This window comes from Delphinus delphis, chromosome 11 (genome assembly GCF_949987515.2).
Source record: "Delphinus delphis chromosome 11, mDelDel1.2, whole genome shotgun sequence".
NCBI lineage: Eukaryota > Metazoa > Chordata > Mammalia > Artiodactyla > Delphinidae > Delphinus > Delphinus delphis.
In genome coordinates, this window is record NC_082693.1 from 22,082,423 (window position 1) to 22,101,673 (window position 19,251).

The window sequence follows — 19,251 nt, forward strand, 5'->3', positions numbered from 1 at the left end:
TTCTTGAAGGGAAGTTCTAAGAAAGAAACATTCAAGAGCAGCACATGGGAACACAGACACAGCCCATCAGACTCAGACACGGAGGCACAAAAATCAGAGCAAGAACAGAGGTTCAACAAGAAATACATAAAGAACCCAAAGAGGCAGCAAAAGCAAGTCAGCGCTAGCCGGCCCTGCCACAGTACCTCCATCTCATCGTTTTTTGGCTGTTAGGGACTGTTTTGTAAATGCGGCTTTTCTGAACTGTCATTGGGCTAAAATGAGGACACGTATTTCAGAGGCTCTCCCATGAGGAGAAGGAGGCTAAGCTGGAGGCCCATCACCCACAGGTCAGGTGCTCAACACCTTCCACAGGTTAAGAACAGGACAACTGAGTGATTTCTCCGGGTCACGAACACAGGGTTGGGAGGGCTGCCAATATTTCTCGGGATTCGGCCTTTGGAACTCCTGGAGGAACTGTGAAATCTTTTATGATTATAAATCTAATTACTTTAAATAAAAATGTACAGACCCTTCCAGGACTACTAACCCACTTCTGGTAGCTCGGTCTACATTAAATGATGATGAAAGACTTAGTAAACTGTTTCCAGAATTTTAATAGATCCTCAAAAACTCCAGACTCCATTCTTCGAATCTGGAATAAATGCTATAATTAAAGGATCATAAAACTACTTTCCAAACTTAAAAAAAAAAGCTAAGAATTTATAGCTACAGTAATGGGGAATTTATCCACTAAACCATTGGTCATGAAATAGTAATTTACCCCCTTGAAATTCATAGAGATAGGTATTAGACTAGGTTAATTTTAAAATATATATATTATTCCTAGCCTCTTAGAAACGAAATCAAGAGAGATAGTCACTTACATAAAATACTAAAAACAATTATTAACATTTTTGTCAACAAAAATAAAATTTTATTTGAGTTTCTTACTACGATAAATCTGTATACGTAGAATCATATGCCTAATTCAATTAAAAATAGAAAAACAGTTGGAATTCAATCTTAACTTTGCCTACTCTGAAATCCTTCTTAAATAAAGGTAAAATTTAATCAGGGTCAATGCTAAATGAGAAAATACATATGAAAGAAGTTATGTCAACCTCAAAGCGCTCCACATTTGTTAGGTACCATCATTAATATATTATATTTAGTGAGAATTCACACATGTAATTAATATGTTAAATAGTGTCAGTGTGAGATTTCTTACCAGGCTTATCATTCATGTAAAAGAAATAAAATTAGATCAATACCACTTCAGAATATTTACACAATGATCTGGAACAAAATGTGTAAGAAGTTAAACCAATAGGCACAGTTAGGTGTTTTGTCACTTCCCTTCCATTAGGCCCTCTACCTGTAAAATCTCAATAATCTTCAGCTTGGTGTCCATGACAGTGACATCCTCGTGCTCGGCGGGGCTCCCCTGCTTGCTGGGATGCAGGCTGGGCTGGATGTCAGGCACACTCATGGGGAAGATGGAACCTCTGCTGAGCACCATCTGGGTCATCAATTCTCCCACCCCATGGATGGTTCTCATGACATTGTTTCCTGGCACGAGAAAAGTCCTTAAGTCAACACACACGCCACCTCGGGAGACAGCTGTTATATCCAGTTGGCCACAACCAGACTGAAAATGTGGCAGGAAGAGTACTAAGGATGGGAATGAATAGCCTTGCTCCAGCTATTTCCTTGCAGATAAAGTTAAAATAGTGCAGACACATTTCAAAATGACAGATTTCAGAATTGAAAGTTTACTTTTCTCAGAAAGTGCTTTCAAATGACACACTGCAGGTGAGCTGTCGGTAGCTCTAACAATATCCTAATCAGGTCCTTCTAGAGCACAGTAAGTCCTACCAACTACCGCACCAGTAGGCACTAACTCTTACAACAATGAGGAAGAAAGGTTATCAATCTCTACAATAAAGGGCATTGCAAGTGAGGATACAAAGACTATATGAAAACATTTAAATTAGTGTCCTAACCCTACCCTCAAACCAAGGACTTTTTAGCTTTGCTTTCGTAATGCTTGTGAAAAGAGCTTAGGAGGAGGATTTTTACAGCTTCATTTTAAGAAAAGCTCTTATCTAGAGAGGAAGCACCATTTTATCCATTCCTGCATCAATCTGAATAGAAAATTGTAATTCAAAATCCACAAAAAGCAGCTACGTTTGAGATAATTAGGGAAACAAATTATTGACAAATGATCATTTTCAACGAGGTGTTACTCCTTTTCTGTGTCTTCTCCTGAGTTTGGCTTCTCATTTAATTTGTCCTCCAAAGAACTGCCCACGCACTCATTCCTCACACTGACCACAAGCAGTTGTACCAAAGGATCCTCCTGCCACTGTTATGATTTACCCTCTCCAGCTTAACTGCTGTTTCTCACTTCTAAATCCCTACAACAAGCAACAAGGATTTGCAAGAACAACTGTCTACTTTCTCTTCAGAACAGTGGTTTTCGCTTCGTGGGTGTTCGTGGAGCTTTGCCTCAAGCAAAGGCCTAAGCATCTGGCAAAGAATTTTCCTTTCTCCCAGTGTCTCAGGGTGTAAACCAAGAGAAAGGGAAATGGAAATAAGATGGGATGAGATAAAACTTTAAGCTCTAAGCAAAGAGCATAAACTGTGGGAATACCTACAGGATTGAAAGGCAAACAAATAAAGAAAAGGAAAATATGTAAAGGATGACTTCGCGGTCCTATGCGCAGATCACAGTTACCATGGAGCCAGTGGTAACCAGTATTATTTGTACATTGTGCAAGGTGAAATGCCTTTTAAAATTCATTATCTTATCCATAGATGAAATTAGTATACGTACAAGAGGGTGGTACTGAAATTGTACATTTTTGAGTAGGCAATGAAGGAACATTTTTTCTAGAGTGGCACCTTCCAGGCAGAAATTAATTTGGGTTTTCATTCTGAGAATCTAGGAACTTTTATTACACTGCTGCTTGCATAAGCCAAAAAAAAGGGATAAGAAAAAAATATATGAAAGATAATTTCCAAGTTTGGACAGGGTTGAGACAAAGGATTTGAGACGGCCCCATTTTCTAACAGAAAAACCTGTAATGAGGCAGAATGCTTCATTGTCTATGGTTCTCATACAATCGTAACAGTTGAGTATTTCCGAATCCCCCCATAGACTGCAGGGATACAATCTGGTTGTTGGCAATAGTTTTGGGTCATCGATGTTCAACCAGTACATTTATCCGAGCCTGGATTCTAGTATGTATATGCGTTAGCCTCCAAGAGATGCTTTCTCACCACCAACACAGAACAGGCTCCTCTGTTATTCTTACACTTGAGTCACACAAAAATCCTTGGCACCCAGTGTCTGCATCTTATTTAGATTTGCATGGAAAATATCATTTAATCTAAATGATTGTTACATACAAAACATTCACTCAGACAATTCTTTCCCCCAAATATAGATCTTGTCACCAAGAAATTAAAATCTAGAGGCCAGAAACATAATAATATATAACACATGTCGTCAATGAAATGGGAGGGTTCATTCCAGTGATACCACATCCTTAGATGCCTGTGGCACGTGGTTGCCACACAACTCGCCTAACATCTCCATATATGGGCAACTCTGAGTTTGCAAATTAAAAGATGCTACATTTTCGGGCTTCCCTGGTGGCGCAGTGGTTGAGAGTCCGCCTGCCGATGCAGGGGACACGATGCCCCAGTCCGGGAAGATCCCACATGCCGCGGAGCGGCTGGGCCCGTGAGCCATGGCCGCTGAGCCTGCGCATCTGGAGCCTGTGCTCCGCAACGGGAGAGGCCACGACAGTGAGAGGCCTGCATACCGCAAAGAAAAAAAAAAACATGCTACATTTTCTAGAGTTGCTTGGTGGTGATGAGAAGTGCTTCAATTAGGAACTACTACAGCTTGGAAAACATAAGTCAAACACCACATAAATAACAGACGTGCAAGGCTCCTGGTATCCATTTTTCCACAGAAAAATTTCTAATTCTAGACTGCTGAGATAAGTCAAAGGTGATCGGTCTTCAGCAATGCAAAAGAAGAAATCTATTTCTCTTCTCAACCATAATTAGTTAATACTACTGAAAAGTTTTCAGTGAAAGGGCTACTGTATCATAATATAAATCCTCTGGATAAATTCAGGTTTTCTATGTCTTTTATATTAACTCAACAACTAGAATTTGGATGTATGTATAAAGTATATTGAAATGGTGTGAAAAATGGAGTCATCTTCGTTAGGTAAAAGTACAGAGGTAAGAATTGCTTAGAAACAAAAGCAGATAGACTGTCCAGGTTCTTTCATTATATGATTGTATAGATATTTTTACTAATCCTAATTCCCTCAAGAGAAAAACCCCAAAGTAAGACAAGTACAGTAAATGCATACTAGAAATGGTAACTGGGAACGGGTTGAGCGTTCACTGCTTTATTTCTTTGATGGTTCCAGTGAGCCAAGTTTCCATTACCAATTCCAGAGACGTGAAAAGCAATAAGGAATTTACATAACACTAAAGCTGTGCTGACCGTGATTTAATTCTTCGTTATTCCAAAGTCATTTTACTGCCGGTAATCATACTATAGGCTTCAACAATCATTAAGAGTTATGTGGATTTATAGACAGTATAAGAGATTTAACAGAATCTTACATGATTGAAATTTACCTTACTTCCCTTGGTGTTTTATTTAAAGTCATCTTTATCTGTTACCTCTTTCTATTAGAAATACTTTTCTCCTATGAACACATAAGAATAAAAAGGATAATCTGAATTTTCCAGTTGTTTAGATTTCAGATAGACACTTCTGAAATCTTCTAAACATTTATAAGAGATAATAGACATATTTGATAAGAGTTCTGTGAAAAATTGTTCACAGCGATTTTCTCGTTTAGTGACTACCAAAGGCAGTTCTCAATGCTTTATAGTAATAGAAGCCAAAAAATGGATAACCCCAAAACCATTCTTATTTCCCTGAAACATATTTTTATAGTTGGACTTGGAAAAATGTATCTGCTGTTATTATAATTCATTTGAAACAGAATGATGTTAAACCGTAAAGACATGTTTCAGGACATCTTCCTACTTCCCCTCCCCGCTCAGCAGCTCCTTATAAACTTTCACTTGCTGGAAAATGCCTACACTCTCTAGAACTAGAGTAGTTTTTTCTATTTTGAACATTCTCTGGAGCAGTGCTTCCTCCCAGCGGTTAGGGTCTGGGTTATAAAAGGACTTTTCTGATGCAAAAAACCCAAAAACATTAACACAAGATCAAAACCTTAGTTAAGCTAGTGATATAAGCAGAGTAATAGGGAACATGGTATCAACCTGGACTAAAAGAAAGATCAAGATTTAACACCCTAGAAGACAATAAATAACCAGCACTCCCAGTTCAAAGTCAGATCACAGTATTTTGGAGAACTACACATCCAGTCCATGAACTTCTTTTTTTTTTTCCAATGATATTTTATTTTTTTTATTTATTTTATTGAAATATAGTTGATTTACAATGTTGTGTTAGTTTCTGGTGTACAGCCAAGTGACTCTGTTATACATAAATATATATATTCTTTTTCATGTTCTTTCCCATTATGGTTTATTACAGGATACTGAATATAGTTACCGGTGCTATACAGTAGGACCTTGTTGTTTATCCATTGTATATATAATAGTTTGCATCTACTAATCCCATCCCTCCCCTACCCTCCCTTCCCCTTGGCAACCACAAATCTGTTCTCTATGTCTGTTTCTGTTTCGTAGATAAGTTCGTGTCATATTTTAGATTCTACGTATAAGTGATATCATATATTTGTCTTTCTCTTTCTGACTTATTTCACTTAGTATGATAATCTCTAGGTCCATCCATGTTGAGGCAAACAGCATTATTTCATTTTTTATGGGTGAGTAGTATTCCATTGCATATATGTACCACATCTTCTTTATCCATTCAGGCAAACAGAGTTTTTAATCTATGAGCTGGAGCTGGCGGGAACTCGTCTGCCTGGAGGTCTCTTACCCAGATGGTCGCTTGGCTCACTCCCTCAAAATCCTTTCTGATTTCTGGTTTAATGTCCCCTCCTCAGATCTCTTCCGGCCACCCTCTCTAAAGAAGGATTGCCATCACTCTGGACCCTGCTTTACATTTCAGTCACGGCATTATCACTATCTCACACCATATTTTATATTTGTTTATGTGCTTATTGTATCCTCCCTCAAAAAAGAACATAAACTCCATGAAGACATGGATTCTCTCTAGCTTTTGCTCTATCTCCAACACCAGGAATAGTGCCTGACATGTAGCAGCCATTCCATACATACTTGTTAGATTACTGCACAAGTAAAAACAAGTTGGATAAACAAACCAATTATTAAAAATGATAATTTGGGATTTCCCTGGTGGTGCAGTGGTTAAGAATCCACCTACCAAGGGACTTCCCTGGTGGAGCAGTGATTAAGAATCCACCTGCCAATGCAGGGGACATGGCTTCCATCCCTGGTCCAGGAAGATCCCACATGCCGTGGAGCAACGAAGCCCATGTGCCACCACTACTGAGCCTGTGCACCACAACTACTGAAGCCCGCATGCCTAGAGCCCATGCTCCACAAGAGAAGCCACCACAGTGAGAAGCCTGCACAGCACAACGAAGCATAGTCCCCACTCGCTGCAACTAGAGAAAGCCCGTGCGCAGCAACAAAGACCCAACGCAGCCAAAAATTAATTAATTAATTAATTAAAAAAAAAAAAAAAAGAATCTGCCTGCCAATGCAGGGAACACAGGTTCGATACCTGGTCCACGAAGATCCCACATGCCGCGGGGCAACTGAGCCCATGCACCACAACTACTGAGCCTGAGTGCTAGAGCCCGGGAGCCACAACTACTGAGCCCACGCACCACAGCTAGTGAAGCCCATGTGCCTAGAACCCGTGCTCCACAACAAGAGAAGCCACCGTAATGAGAAGCTCATGCACTGCAACAAAGAGTAGCCCCCGCTCGCCGCAACTAGAGAAAACCCACACACAGCAACGAAGACCCAATGCAGTCAAAAAAATAATAATTATTTTTATAAGGCTTATATAAAAAATTAGATATTAGTACACTAAGGGTAAGTTTCATCAAGGTGAGTTTTTGCTTGCTTTCTTTTATACTTTCTTAATTTTCTAATTTTTTCTAAAAGCATATATAATTTCATGTTACTTAAAAACGTATTTGTTAAAAAGAAAAACATACTTTCTTAATTTTCTAACTTTTTCTAAAAGCATATATAATTTAATGTTACTTAAAAACGTATTTGTTAAAAAGAAAAACAAAAATATTTGTTAAAAAGAAAAAATAGATAATAAGATAAGGAAAATCATGGAATCTGACTTTATCAAGGGCATATCACATCCCATGTACTTTGCTAGGCCACATACACTGTTCACAGCAGGTAGGGAGGTGGGGAACCCATCTCATTTTACACGGCCGGAAAGTGGCAGAGCCTCAGATTCAGGTCAACTAATGTCAATGTGCATCTTTTCCCCACACCATGTTGCTTCACTAAAGGCTATCACCTTCCAAGTTTCCAAAGATTGTATACTAGAACTCAGAAACCTACCAAATGCAGAAAGAAAATATCCTAGTTAAAACTGTGTACTGAAAACGTAGAATTACTATTAATCATATCATGAATCTGCTCACATTATTCTCAAGTGATTTTATCCACCAGTTATTATTATATAATGAACCAACACTACTCGTGGCATTATGTTTATATGACACAATTTAATTTTAAGGGCAGCCCCTGTTCAGAAACTATTTATTAGGTAACCAACGTTCATCTGGCTCTTATATTAGGGATATCGAGGATGGGAGGACACAAGAGAAGTAGAGAGTTTATAATAGAGCTAAGAAAACAGAAATCATGTCTCCCCCCTCCCCAATTGAAGACCAAATACAAAGCAAATAAGATAGTAATAGTATAGCATGGACGGTATACAAAATTGCTTAGGATGTTTATTTTAATTGGGAAAATTATCTTAGGGTGAGGAGAGTGAAAGGCAGCTTCACTGAAGAGATACAATTTTGAACTAGGCTTTGAATGGTGTAAAGGATTTAGATTACTGTGATCTTTCTCAAATCACTTTGCCATCCGATGCTCAGAACCTTAATCCTAATAAAAATAGGTCCCAATTTCTTGTGAGAATAAAATTATGTAATGTGTGCAAAATAAAATGAAGAATGAAAAATACCATATAATTGTATTACCTCAAAATGAAAAATGGAGGACACATGCATGTTTTCACTACAGCCATGAAAAACAGCTCTTCTCTATTTCATTATGTTCTATTATAGTGGTCGCCACCTTAGTAATGAGCCTGTGGTCCATCACATAATCATAGCTCATTACCTCTTACACTATGACATGGTTGACAAAAAATATCACCTCTAAAAGGAGAAGTCTTGCAGAGGAATGATTTGTAAAGAATACTCAATGGCCAGAGTAGATGATATGACACCTAATTTTCTTCATTCTGAATAAACACTCGTTGAACACAGTATGTTGATAAGCCATTTACAGACTCCAACTTTCCAAGACCTTAGAGACAGAACAGGGCTTCCCTGGTGGTGCAGTGGTTAAGAATCCGCCTGCCGATGCAGGGGACACGGGTTCAAGCCCTGGTCTGGGAAGATCCCAAATGCCATGGAGCAACTAAGCCCATGCGCCACAACTACTGAGTCTGCGCTCTAGAGCCCACAAGCCACAGCTACTGAAACCCACGTGCCTAGAGCCCGTGCTCCACAACAAAGAGAAGCCACTGCGATGAGAAGCCCGCGCACCGCAATGAAGAGTAGCCCCCATTCACTGCAACTAGGGAAAGCCTGTGCACAGCAGCAAAGACACAACGCAGCCAAAAATAAATAAAAATAAAATAAATACATTTATAAAAAAAAAAGAAACAGAACAAAGCAAAACCTACTAGAAACATGTTACTAAAGTATAGTAATGTTATCAGCTGTCTTTTTCTGAATATCAAGTAGACTGCTTAGAGGGAAATTATTTCCCAACCCACACCCTAAAGAAGTGTTATTCAAAGGATAAATTGAAAAAGCAATTCATACAAAACACTGGTTAAGTCCTACATCTTATTCTGGATTTCATCACTGTCCAATACTGACAAAGTCATTTCAGTATTCCAAACCTCAAGATTTCATTTTAATTTGCCAAACTGATCTTTAATTCTTAACAGCTGCTAATGGAAGCAATAAGTGGACTTACATACTATTTTTATAATTGAGATGTAAATTAAATACAGTGCAATACGCAGATCTTAAATGAAAGATTTTAGTAGTTTGGACAAGAAGGACCCATATAAACCACAGGGTATCCAGATATTCAGACATTTCCGTTACCCCAGAAAGCTCTTTTGTGCCCTTTCCCAGTTATTGAGCTCTACATTCCCCCTCACCACCACCACCAAAAACAACCACTCCTCTGATATATCATACCATAGAGATATACACTGAATAGTGTACAGTTTCATAGGTATATGATTTTAGTTAACTGATTATGGCCAAACAATAGTATTAAATCAATCACTGTTAAAGTACACAAGGGCCTCTAGTTCCTTGCTGATCTGCTGTTGCCTCACCCACATAAGTATTTTTGTCAGTGACAGGTGAAGTCAGAAAGAGCATGTTTTGCAAATGCAAAGACAACATGAAACAATGAAGGATAACTAATATAGTCAATGACTCCATCAAATCCCAAAACTCCATGGACAGGTTGAAAACTAATGGATTAAAATCAATAAAACCAAGAGCTGGTTCTTTGAAATGGTAAGCAAAATTGACCAACCTCTGGCCAGGCTCACCAAGAAGAAAAGAGAGAGGACCCAAATAAACAAAATAAGAAATGAAAAAGGAGAAATCTCAGTTGACACTGCAGAAATCCAGAAAACCGTAAGAGAATACTATGAACAATTAATTATATGCCAACAAATTTGACAACCTAGAAGAAATGGACAACTTTCTAGAAACATACAGCCCATCAAAACTGAATCAAGAAGAAATAGATGATATGAACAGACCGATCACTAGAAGTGAAATAGAATCTGTAATTAAAAAAAAAAAAAAAAAACTCCCTACAAACAAAAGTCTAGGACCAGATGGCTTCACAGGCGAATTCTACCAAACATACAAAGAAGAACTTATACTGAGCCTTCTCAAATTCTTCCAAAAGATTGATGAGGAGGAAAGACTCCCAAAGATATTCTATGAAGCCACCATCACCCTGATACCAAAACCAGACAAAGACACCACCAAAAAAAGAAAACTAAAGGTCAGTATCTTTGATGAATATAGATGCAAAAATTCTCAACAAAATATTAGCAAACCGAATCCAGCAATACATAAAAAAGATCATAGGCCACGACCAAGTGGGATTCATCCCCAGTTCACAAGGAGGGTTCAATATGTGCAAATCAATCTATGCATTAACAAAAGAAAACTAATGGGTTAAATCCAACAAAGTAAAATCAAAATATAAAATGCCCTGCCATTTAGGTCCAAATAAAACGAACTCAAGTATGTGATGGGAAAATGTGATGTTAACAGAGCACAAACTAGAACTTTAGTTTCATTCAAGTTCAGTAGAAATCAATACTATGTCATCATTACCAAAAACACTCATTTTCATCTAGACTGTATTACAAAAGTAAAGTGTTTATTATGAATGAGAAAATGACTTTTCTTGCCATATCAGTGATCAAAAATATTAGAAACATAAGAGGAACTGTTAAAGAAACTGCTGGTGATGACACAGAGAGGAGGAGATATTCAGGTGACATGCCGGCCATCTGCAAACATAGAAAGAACTGATATGTGAAAGTGAGGCTAGATTTCCACATGGCTCCAGGGAACAAAAGTAGGGCTGCTTGTTGGAAGTGAGAGGGAGGTATATTTAGGATAACCTAACAAAAGAGACAATATTTGGAGCTGCTGTAAATAAGAAAGGCCTACCTTTTGCAGCAGTAAAATCTTGGTCACTCAGGTGTTCCAAAAGATCCTAGATGACCATTTGCTACAGGTACTATGAAGATCTGAAGTTCATATAGACGATTTCTACAGTCCCTTTACGTGCTAACATTCTACAAATCTATGATTGGGTTCCAATAAGGTGCCTTAGTAGGTCACTGGTGGATGCTCTTGACCAGAAATTGAGGGAACTGAGGAACCTACCCCAGTGTATTAACACCTTGAGGCATTAGATTCTGAGGGTCAAACAATTGGATGAAATAACTGAGTAGAAAGAAGGTGAGGACAACCTGGTCCTCTTTAGTCATTCTCATTATTTGTGAGGTCATCTAGGTATTGATTCTGTCCTATTAACTCAATTTGGTAATGTCAGTAGCTCTTCCTGGCTGCCAGGAATCATTTACACCACTCCTACAGAACTCCAGAGGTTTTGGAGTCACTTTATAGCTTAGAGAATAAGAATAAACTCCACACTAAACTGCGGAAGGTGCTTCATCCATTGTGTGGCTGATACCTTTGGGAAACCAAAACCCAAAGTACTATAGACAGTGCCTTTGTTTCCAACACATCCCAGAGAAATACAGATGAACCTACAGAGTCTTCTGCCTCTACTGAGTTAAATTAATTACAAAGTATAACAAAAATATTTTTATGTATCATAAATTTATGTGAGAAACCCCTGACTGAGAGAACTAGAAGGCAGTTATAGAGTTGCTTCCTGACTTAGTGTAACATGGAAGTATGCATGCATCATACCCATTAAATCCTCCTGAAATTTATGAACCTACACAGTTAGCAAGGGAATATTTGAACCATATTATTCTGTTAAGATGGTGCACCAAACCTAAATGCTCACAGACGAATGGATTAAAAAGATGTGGTATACATATATTCAACCAAATACTACTCAGCCATAAAAAAAGAATGAAATAATGCCATTTGCATCAGTGTGGATGGACCTAGAGATTATCGTACTAAGTGAAGTAAGTCAGAAAGAGAAAGACAAATACCATATGATATCACTTACATGTGGAATCTAAAATATTATACAAATGAATTTATTTACAATACTGAAACAGACTCACAGACATAGAAAACAAACTTATGGTTACCAAAGGGGAAAGCCAGGGTCGGGGGAGGACGGATAAATTAGGAGTTTGGGATTAGCAGATGCAAACTATTATATATAAAGCCGATGAACAACAAGTTCCTACTGTGTAGAACAAGCAACTAATTATATTCAATATCTACCTGTAATAAACCATCATGGAAAAGAATATAAAAAAGAATATATTACACATATGTGTGTGTGTGTGTGTGTATACACACTTATAACTGAATCACTTTGCTGTACACCAGAAACTAACAAAACACTGTAAATCAGCTATACATCAATTATAAAAAAGAGATGGTGCAGAGATCGTGAAAAGGTATAACATTAATCACTAAAATTGTAGAAACAAAATACCAGGAAGTATTTTAACATGAACTGGCATTTGTCATGTTATCTCCCATTCATTGGAAGTTTTGAAAGCCAGATTAAAAGTTCTTAAGTAATAAAAGAAAAACAATCATAAATCTGAGATGTCATGATCTAGAAAATATCCTTATCATTCAAATACATATTTATATAAAACATGTAGGTTACATACATTCATCAAATGTATGTCACTCAGTAAATACTTCTGAAAGCCAAGTATGCATGTTATCTTAGGCATGGTACAAGTCAGCTATGGAAACAGAAACAGAATGCATTTTCATAGCTTTTCTCCCCACTTCTGGCTCTCTCAGTCAATAATTTTGAATCTTTATTATTGAATTTTCTAGGTAGTAATTCTAAGAGTCATGGAGCCTTTCATAAGTCTACTAGGAAAAACAGACATAAAAAATTTCAACACTAACAAAAAAAAGTCACCAACATACATTTGGAATATTAGGGTCTCTAAATATTTTTGTCCTTCAAATGCATGTTTATATAAGGCATGGCACATACATTCATCCTAGTGATAAGCGAGTTATGAAAGTATATATGAAATACAGAAGTAGCTCATAGCAAAGTGTCCTGGAGGATAAAATTGTTTCGTATTGCTGGGGAAACAGCAAGAGACAGAACTAGAGACGTCTAATGCAGATTATGAAGACCTGTGGGCTTCTTAGGGAACTGGGTTGTTACTCTCTAAGAGATGATGATAACTAGTAAGAGGTAGAGGATGTGATTCAGAAGGATCCTTATGTGGGAATGTGGAGAAAAAGCCAAAAACAGCGTCAGGGAGAACAGCAGGGAGCGAAAAGGAACATCCAACTTCAAGATATTTAAGCAGTAACAGTTTTAAGACTTGTGTTTCAAACTTTGCTTCTGAGACAATCCCAACAACGGTTCACGAAGGCGAGATTCTTGGCTTAAATTTTTTTTTTGGATCTGACTTGCGAAGTCACCTCAAGTTAAATCAAAACTCTTTAATAAACACCCACTGTTTCGTGTTAAACTTTCTTGGGAAACTTGGAAAAAGTAGAAAGCAGAGTCCCTGCAGATGAAGAAGTCATCTGTACAGAAAGTAGTGTAACAGCCGAAAGCACATCCGCGGCAGGGCTGTTGGTTTTTGTGAAGAACTAGAGAAAAAGAAAAAGAAAGCTGAATTCAAAATGTGGCTCAGCAAGCTACAGGCTGTATGGTCTCAGGGCAAGTGTTTACCCTCTGTACGAGCACATGTCCTGGGCACAATGTGGCCACAAAACCTACTTGCTGGATTGTGACAAGGATTTCAGATAAAAATATGCAAGACTTTGATGTGTGCTAGGCGTTAGATATAAATAATAGATTCCCTTCTGAAGTAATCCTCTGTCAAATGTGTGGCCTAGCAAATGGTGGACACTCACTATTAACTATTTAATAGACATATTACACAGTTATTCTCTGCCTATTTTTTTACCTTCATTTGATTTTTGAAAGGGACATGATCTAGCGTAGATCATGTGTTTGAGAACCTCTTGATACAGAGAGAGAAGACTAGGCCCAGAGGGGGAAAACAAGTCCTCCCAGGCACCATTGATAACTAAGAGAAAACCTGACAGTTATAGGCACTTTTTCTAAAACTTCTACATGTGGAATCTAAAATAGTATACAAATGAATTTATTTACAATACTGAAACAGACTCACAGACATAGAAAACAAACTTATGGTTACCAAAGGGGAAAGCCTTTGGTAACCTTAAGGCTTTCAAAAAAAATTTAAGCCAAGAATCTCGCTTTCGTGAACCGTTGTTGGGATTGTCTCAGAAGAAAAGTTTGAAACACAAGTCTTAAAACTGTTACCGCTTAAATATCTTGAAGTTGGATGTTCCTTTTCACTCCCTGCTGTTCTCCCTGACGCTGTTTTTGGCTTTTTCTCCACATTCCCACATAAGGATCCTTAAGGTAACCTTAAGGCTTTGGTAACCTTAAAGCTTAAGGAGGAAGAAAATATATAACAAAAGTGTAAAAGACATTATACATTAAGCCAGAAAGGACTTAGAGGTGCAGTCAGCACAGCACAAAGTTGGTAAGAGAACCAGACTCAGAAGATCAGAATATCACAGAAATCTTCCTTCACATCCGAAGAAAAGGATTCCATAAAACACCTGCTGCCCGGAGTAGATTTCTGATGCCAGTGATTCTGGGGCATTTGGAAGTAGGTAGCCTCTAGAAATTTTTTTCATGTCTAGAATTTTTCTGTGCATTTAAATGTCTTAATGTTGTTTTTATTTGTCTCCCTAATCTCTATCTTCTATAAGATCTGAATCATTTTTATTTTTCTTCCTAATCTGTTATTTCCTATGAGATCTTAATCTTGACCTACAGTTTTTCCAGTCTTGGTACTTCTCTGGAAAATATCTGTAGTGGATGCTGTGATGGTCCTGCCCAGATTCCCTTTCAGGAAGGAAGGACTATTGCCTCAGCTGCTAGCAGTGCCACTTGGGGGACAGCCCTCAAAAGTCAGTCCTCTGGGGATTGGCTGGTCTGAAAACAGCTGCCTCAAGCAAGACCACACCCCATTCCAGGGCAGCCCACGGGGCCATAAAAACTCAGCCCCCTCACTCCAATGAGAGAGAACTCTGAAAGGACACCCCAACTTCACACCACCCAGAGGCTCCCCACTAAGACCACAACACAACCCAATTTCTCGCTTGGCCCAGGCCTGCTTCTTTCCCTTCCATTCCACGAGTGTTGATGCTAAGAGCTCTCCCTAATAAGCCTCCGGCGTGCTCATCTCTGTTCAGAGTCTGCTTCCTGGGGAACACAACCTGCACTAAGGACCTCCAGAGATCCTGGGCAGTTGCTGTCAGGAGACGGATCTCAAGGCATGATGAGAACACACTCATCTGACCCAGGGCACACACACAGAGGACAAGAGAAACCTATCACTGTGGACAGGATTGCACACGTGTCCCGGCCGCCTCTTTGAGGCTCCAGCTCCCTCTACTAGAAGCATATGATGGGACTGGGGAGAAGGTGTAGGCAGAAGGGAGAAGAAGCTGATGGGAGCAGGCAGGTGTGAGGAACGAGACCCAGAGTGGATGAGACAGATCTGCCTGAAGGCGAGGGACAGGCTGGAAGCAGAGATGAGGCAGGACCATCAAAAAGAAGCATCGCGAGGGGCAGAATGGTGGTGGGAAAAATTAAGTCCAGAAGTCCAGGAAAGAGATGTTCAGATGATGACTGGTCACCGTGGCATCTTCCTCCGGCAAGCCAACCTGCCTGACACTTCTGAGCACTGTGAGCTGTGCTGTGAACTTATGTCGTTTATACCGACCTGGAAGGAGCTCAGTCTGATGAAACATTGACAGGAGCTGAAGGGACATTAGAGAGAGTCCTTAAAATGAAGCTGCCTGGACCTTTGCTACCTGCTGTTTGGTGATGGTCACTGTACTAAACCTCATTTCTGTTCTTTCTCATCCTCCAACTCCACATATACACGTCCTCGGAGTCCCAACTTGCACACAGGTAAGCCTTTCTTGCTTGCTTACTTGCTTTTTTTTTTTTTTTTTTTGCGGTACGCGGGACTCTCACTGCTGTGGCCTCTCCCGTTGCGGAGCACAGGCTCCGGACGCGCAGGCTCAGCGGCCATGGCTCACGGGCCCAGCCGCTCCGCAGCATGTGGGATCTTCCCAGACCGGGTCACGAACCTGCATCCCCTGCATCGGCAGGCGGACTCTCAACCACTGCGCCACCGGGGAAGCCCTTGCTTGATTTTTTTGATACACTCGATATTTTAAGTGAACTAAGGCTCCTGGTTTCAAGGCATTGTAGCTGGTGTCTTTACAAAGAGCAATCACAGCTCTTAACCAGCAGTCATGCTTCATGGATATCTGCTAAAAGGAGTCTTTTGCAACACACATTAAAAAGAATACCATTGAGTGAGCGAATGAGAATTACATACTAATCTTCGAAGAATCACAGCTTTGAACTGAAAGAGACTGTAAAGATCACATTTAGATTAACCTCCTGATTTTATAAAGGAAGAAACTATTTTCTGGCAGATTTTTGCTGCAAATATTTTCCTCCTTTCCCACCCATAGAACACTATTAAAAAATGTTTCTGCTCCACCTTCCATCTCAATTTCCCTTCTCCTTTTAAAAAGCAACTACGCTGCCAGGAAAAGCATTTCAAGGTGGATCATGTGAAGTCCCAGCCAAGGCAAAAAAAAAAAAGTTAAATTGAAGAAGCAGCTGGTTCTTTGCCACTAGATGGGGAGTTAGCACACCCTCATTCTCCTCCCCCAATCTTCTGGGGCAAGGGGTACTACTGGACATTTGTGTATCCAAGGTGCCTCTACTACCCTCCCTCCTTATCTCTTCTCTACCCTGGGTTGGGCCCACAGGGCTACGTGAGTCACCAGTGCAGCTGGAATCCTTTTAGGGCAGGAGGATAATTTCGGGCTGCTGTGGTTACCTGTATTTTATTCTCTAAGACCAAAGGCACTTCAGCTCCCACCCTGAAACCTCAAAGGAAAGGAGATCCTAAAAGTAAATGGAATTTCCATCGATTTTTTTTTGGTGATTTCTCTTCTTCAATATTATAACACATATGCCAAAAAAAGAGATTATCTGGTTACCGACTGGGAACAGGCCGACCTTTCAGGGATTGACTACAGAAACTCCCAAGAACTTGGAGCTGCGAAAAAGCAAAATGGTAGAAGATGAAAAGAAACTATTCGGCTCTTATTTGACCTTTTGGCAGTTTTCTGATCTATTGTCTTTTCAAACTGCGGTGAGTTCAAGGGTTGGGGGGCAATTGTGAGAAGAAATGACAGTGGTGACCTAGACACCCGAATGAGCCCAAGTCTTACTCAATGGTTAGACTTTATTGCTCCATTTTGGAGGTTTAAATTTGAACCCCAGTTCGATTCAAACAACAAACAGATAAATGAAAGGATATTGACAGGATAACTAAACAACAAATTAGACTTAAGCTATTTCCAGACTGTGTCAAGTTCTATACCCTGCTCAAATGGAGATGATACTCTCACCTTTCCGAGTTAACACGTTATGCTGCTCTTAGGAGAATGTATAAGTACGATTCACATTTGTCCCAACCATTGAAATGACTCTCTAGTAGAACAAAATACACCCACGCACCTGCAATAAGTGATCTTAATTAATCACATTAGTATAGGCATACCTCAGAAATACTGCAGGTTCAGTTCCAGACCACCACGGCAAATCATATATCGCAATAAAAATGAGTCTCAGGAAGATTTTTTGGTTTCCCAGTGCATATAAAAGTTGTTTACACCATGGTTTAGTCTATTAAGTGTACAACAGCATTATGTGTTAAAAAAAAAATGTATACACCTTAACTTAAAAAATACTTTAATGCTAAAAATTGCTCACCCTCTGGATTGTTTATTTTCTTTTAGCATCAAAGAAGGTCAGTGTCTACCCATGTTCAAACATTGCACGACATGCCTGTCCTAATAACAGTTGAGTCTTTCCACAGAGTGTATTCAAAATAACATGTCATTTGATAAATTCATAAATGTAAGAATAAATGAATGAAATTACCTTAATCATAAAAAAAAATGCTAACCATCATCTGAGCCCTCACGGAATTACGATCTGTTGGCTGGTGGAGGCTCTTGCCTCAGTGTTGATGGCTGCTGACTGATCAGGGTGGGGCTTGGTGGTAGTTCAGGTGGTCACGGCAGTTTCTCAAAATAAGACAATAATGAAGTCTGCTGCATCAATCTTCTTTTCATGAACAGTTTCTCTGTAGCTGTTTGACAGTATTTTAACCACAGTAGAACTTCTTTCAAATGTGGAGTCAATCCTCTCAAACCCTGCCACTGCTTTACCAACTCAGTTTATATAATATTCTAAATCTTTTGTTGTCATCCCAACAATCTTCACAGCATCTTCATCAGGAGCAGATTCCATCTCAAGAAACCACTTTCTTCTCTCATAAGAAACAACTCATCAATTGTTCAAGTTTTAACTTGAGATTATAGCAATTCAGTGACATCTTCAGGCTCCACTTCTAATTCTAGTTCTCTTGCTACTTATACCACATCTGCAGTTACTTCCTCCACTGAAGTTTTGAACCCCTCACAGTCATCCCTGAGGGCTGGAATCAACTTCTTCCAAACTCCTGTTAATGTTCATATTTTGACCTCTTCTCATGAATCACAAATGTTCTTAATGACATCTAGAATAAGAAGTCTTTCCAGAAGGTTTTCTATTTACTCTGCCCAGGTCCATCAGAAGAATCACTACCTAAGGCAGCTATAGTCTTATAAAATGTATTTCTTAAATAATAAGACTTGAAAGTCAAAATTATTCCCTGATCCATGGGCTGCAGAATGGATGCTGTGTTAGCAGGCAGGGGAACAACATTAATCTGGTTGTATGTCTCCATCAGAGCTCTTGCGTGACCAGGTGCACTGTCAATGAGCAGTAATATTTTGGAAGAAATCTTTTCGTCTGAGCAGTAGGTTTCAACAGTGGGCTTAAAGTATTCAGTAAACCATGTTGTAAGCAGATGTGCTGTCATCCAGGATTTGTTGTTGTGCTTATAGAGCACAGGCAAAGTAGAGTTAGCATAATTCTGAAGGGCCCTAGGATTTTCAGAAGGGTAAATGAGCACTGGCTTCAACTCAGTCACCAGCTGCTTTAGCCCGCAATAAGAGTTAGCCTGTCTTTTGAAGCTTTGAAGACAGGCATTGACTTCTCCTCTCTAGCTATGGAAGTCCTAGATGGCAACTTCTTCAAATAGAAGGC

The 19,251-nt window shown here is 39.2% G+C and overlaps 1 protein-coding gene across 3 annotated transcripts in view; it reads right to left on the reverse strand.

The window, feature by feature from the left end:
- The window catches only part of ITPR2 (inositol 1,4,5-trisphosphate receptor type 2), a 527,727-nt gene that overhangs the window by 316,306 nt on the left and 192,170 nt on the right, over positions 1-19,251 (reverse strand). For all 3 annotated transcript variants that reach the window (XM_060024473.1, XM_060024471.1, XM_060024470.1), the window contains one exon: positions 1,358-1,551. In XM_060024473.1, the coding sequence (XP_059880456.1) occupies positions 1,358-1,551 (194 nt within the window). The remainder of the gene's footprint in view (positions 1-1,357; positions 1,552-19,251) is intronic.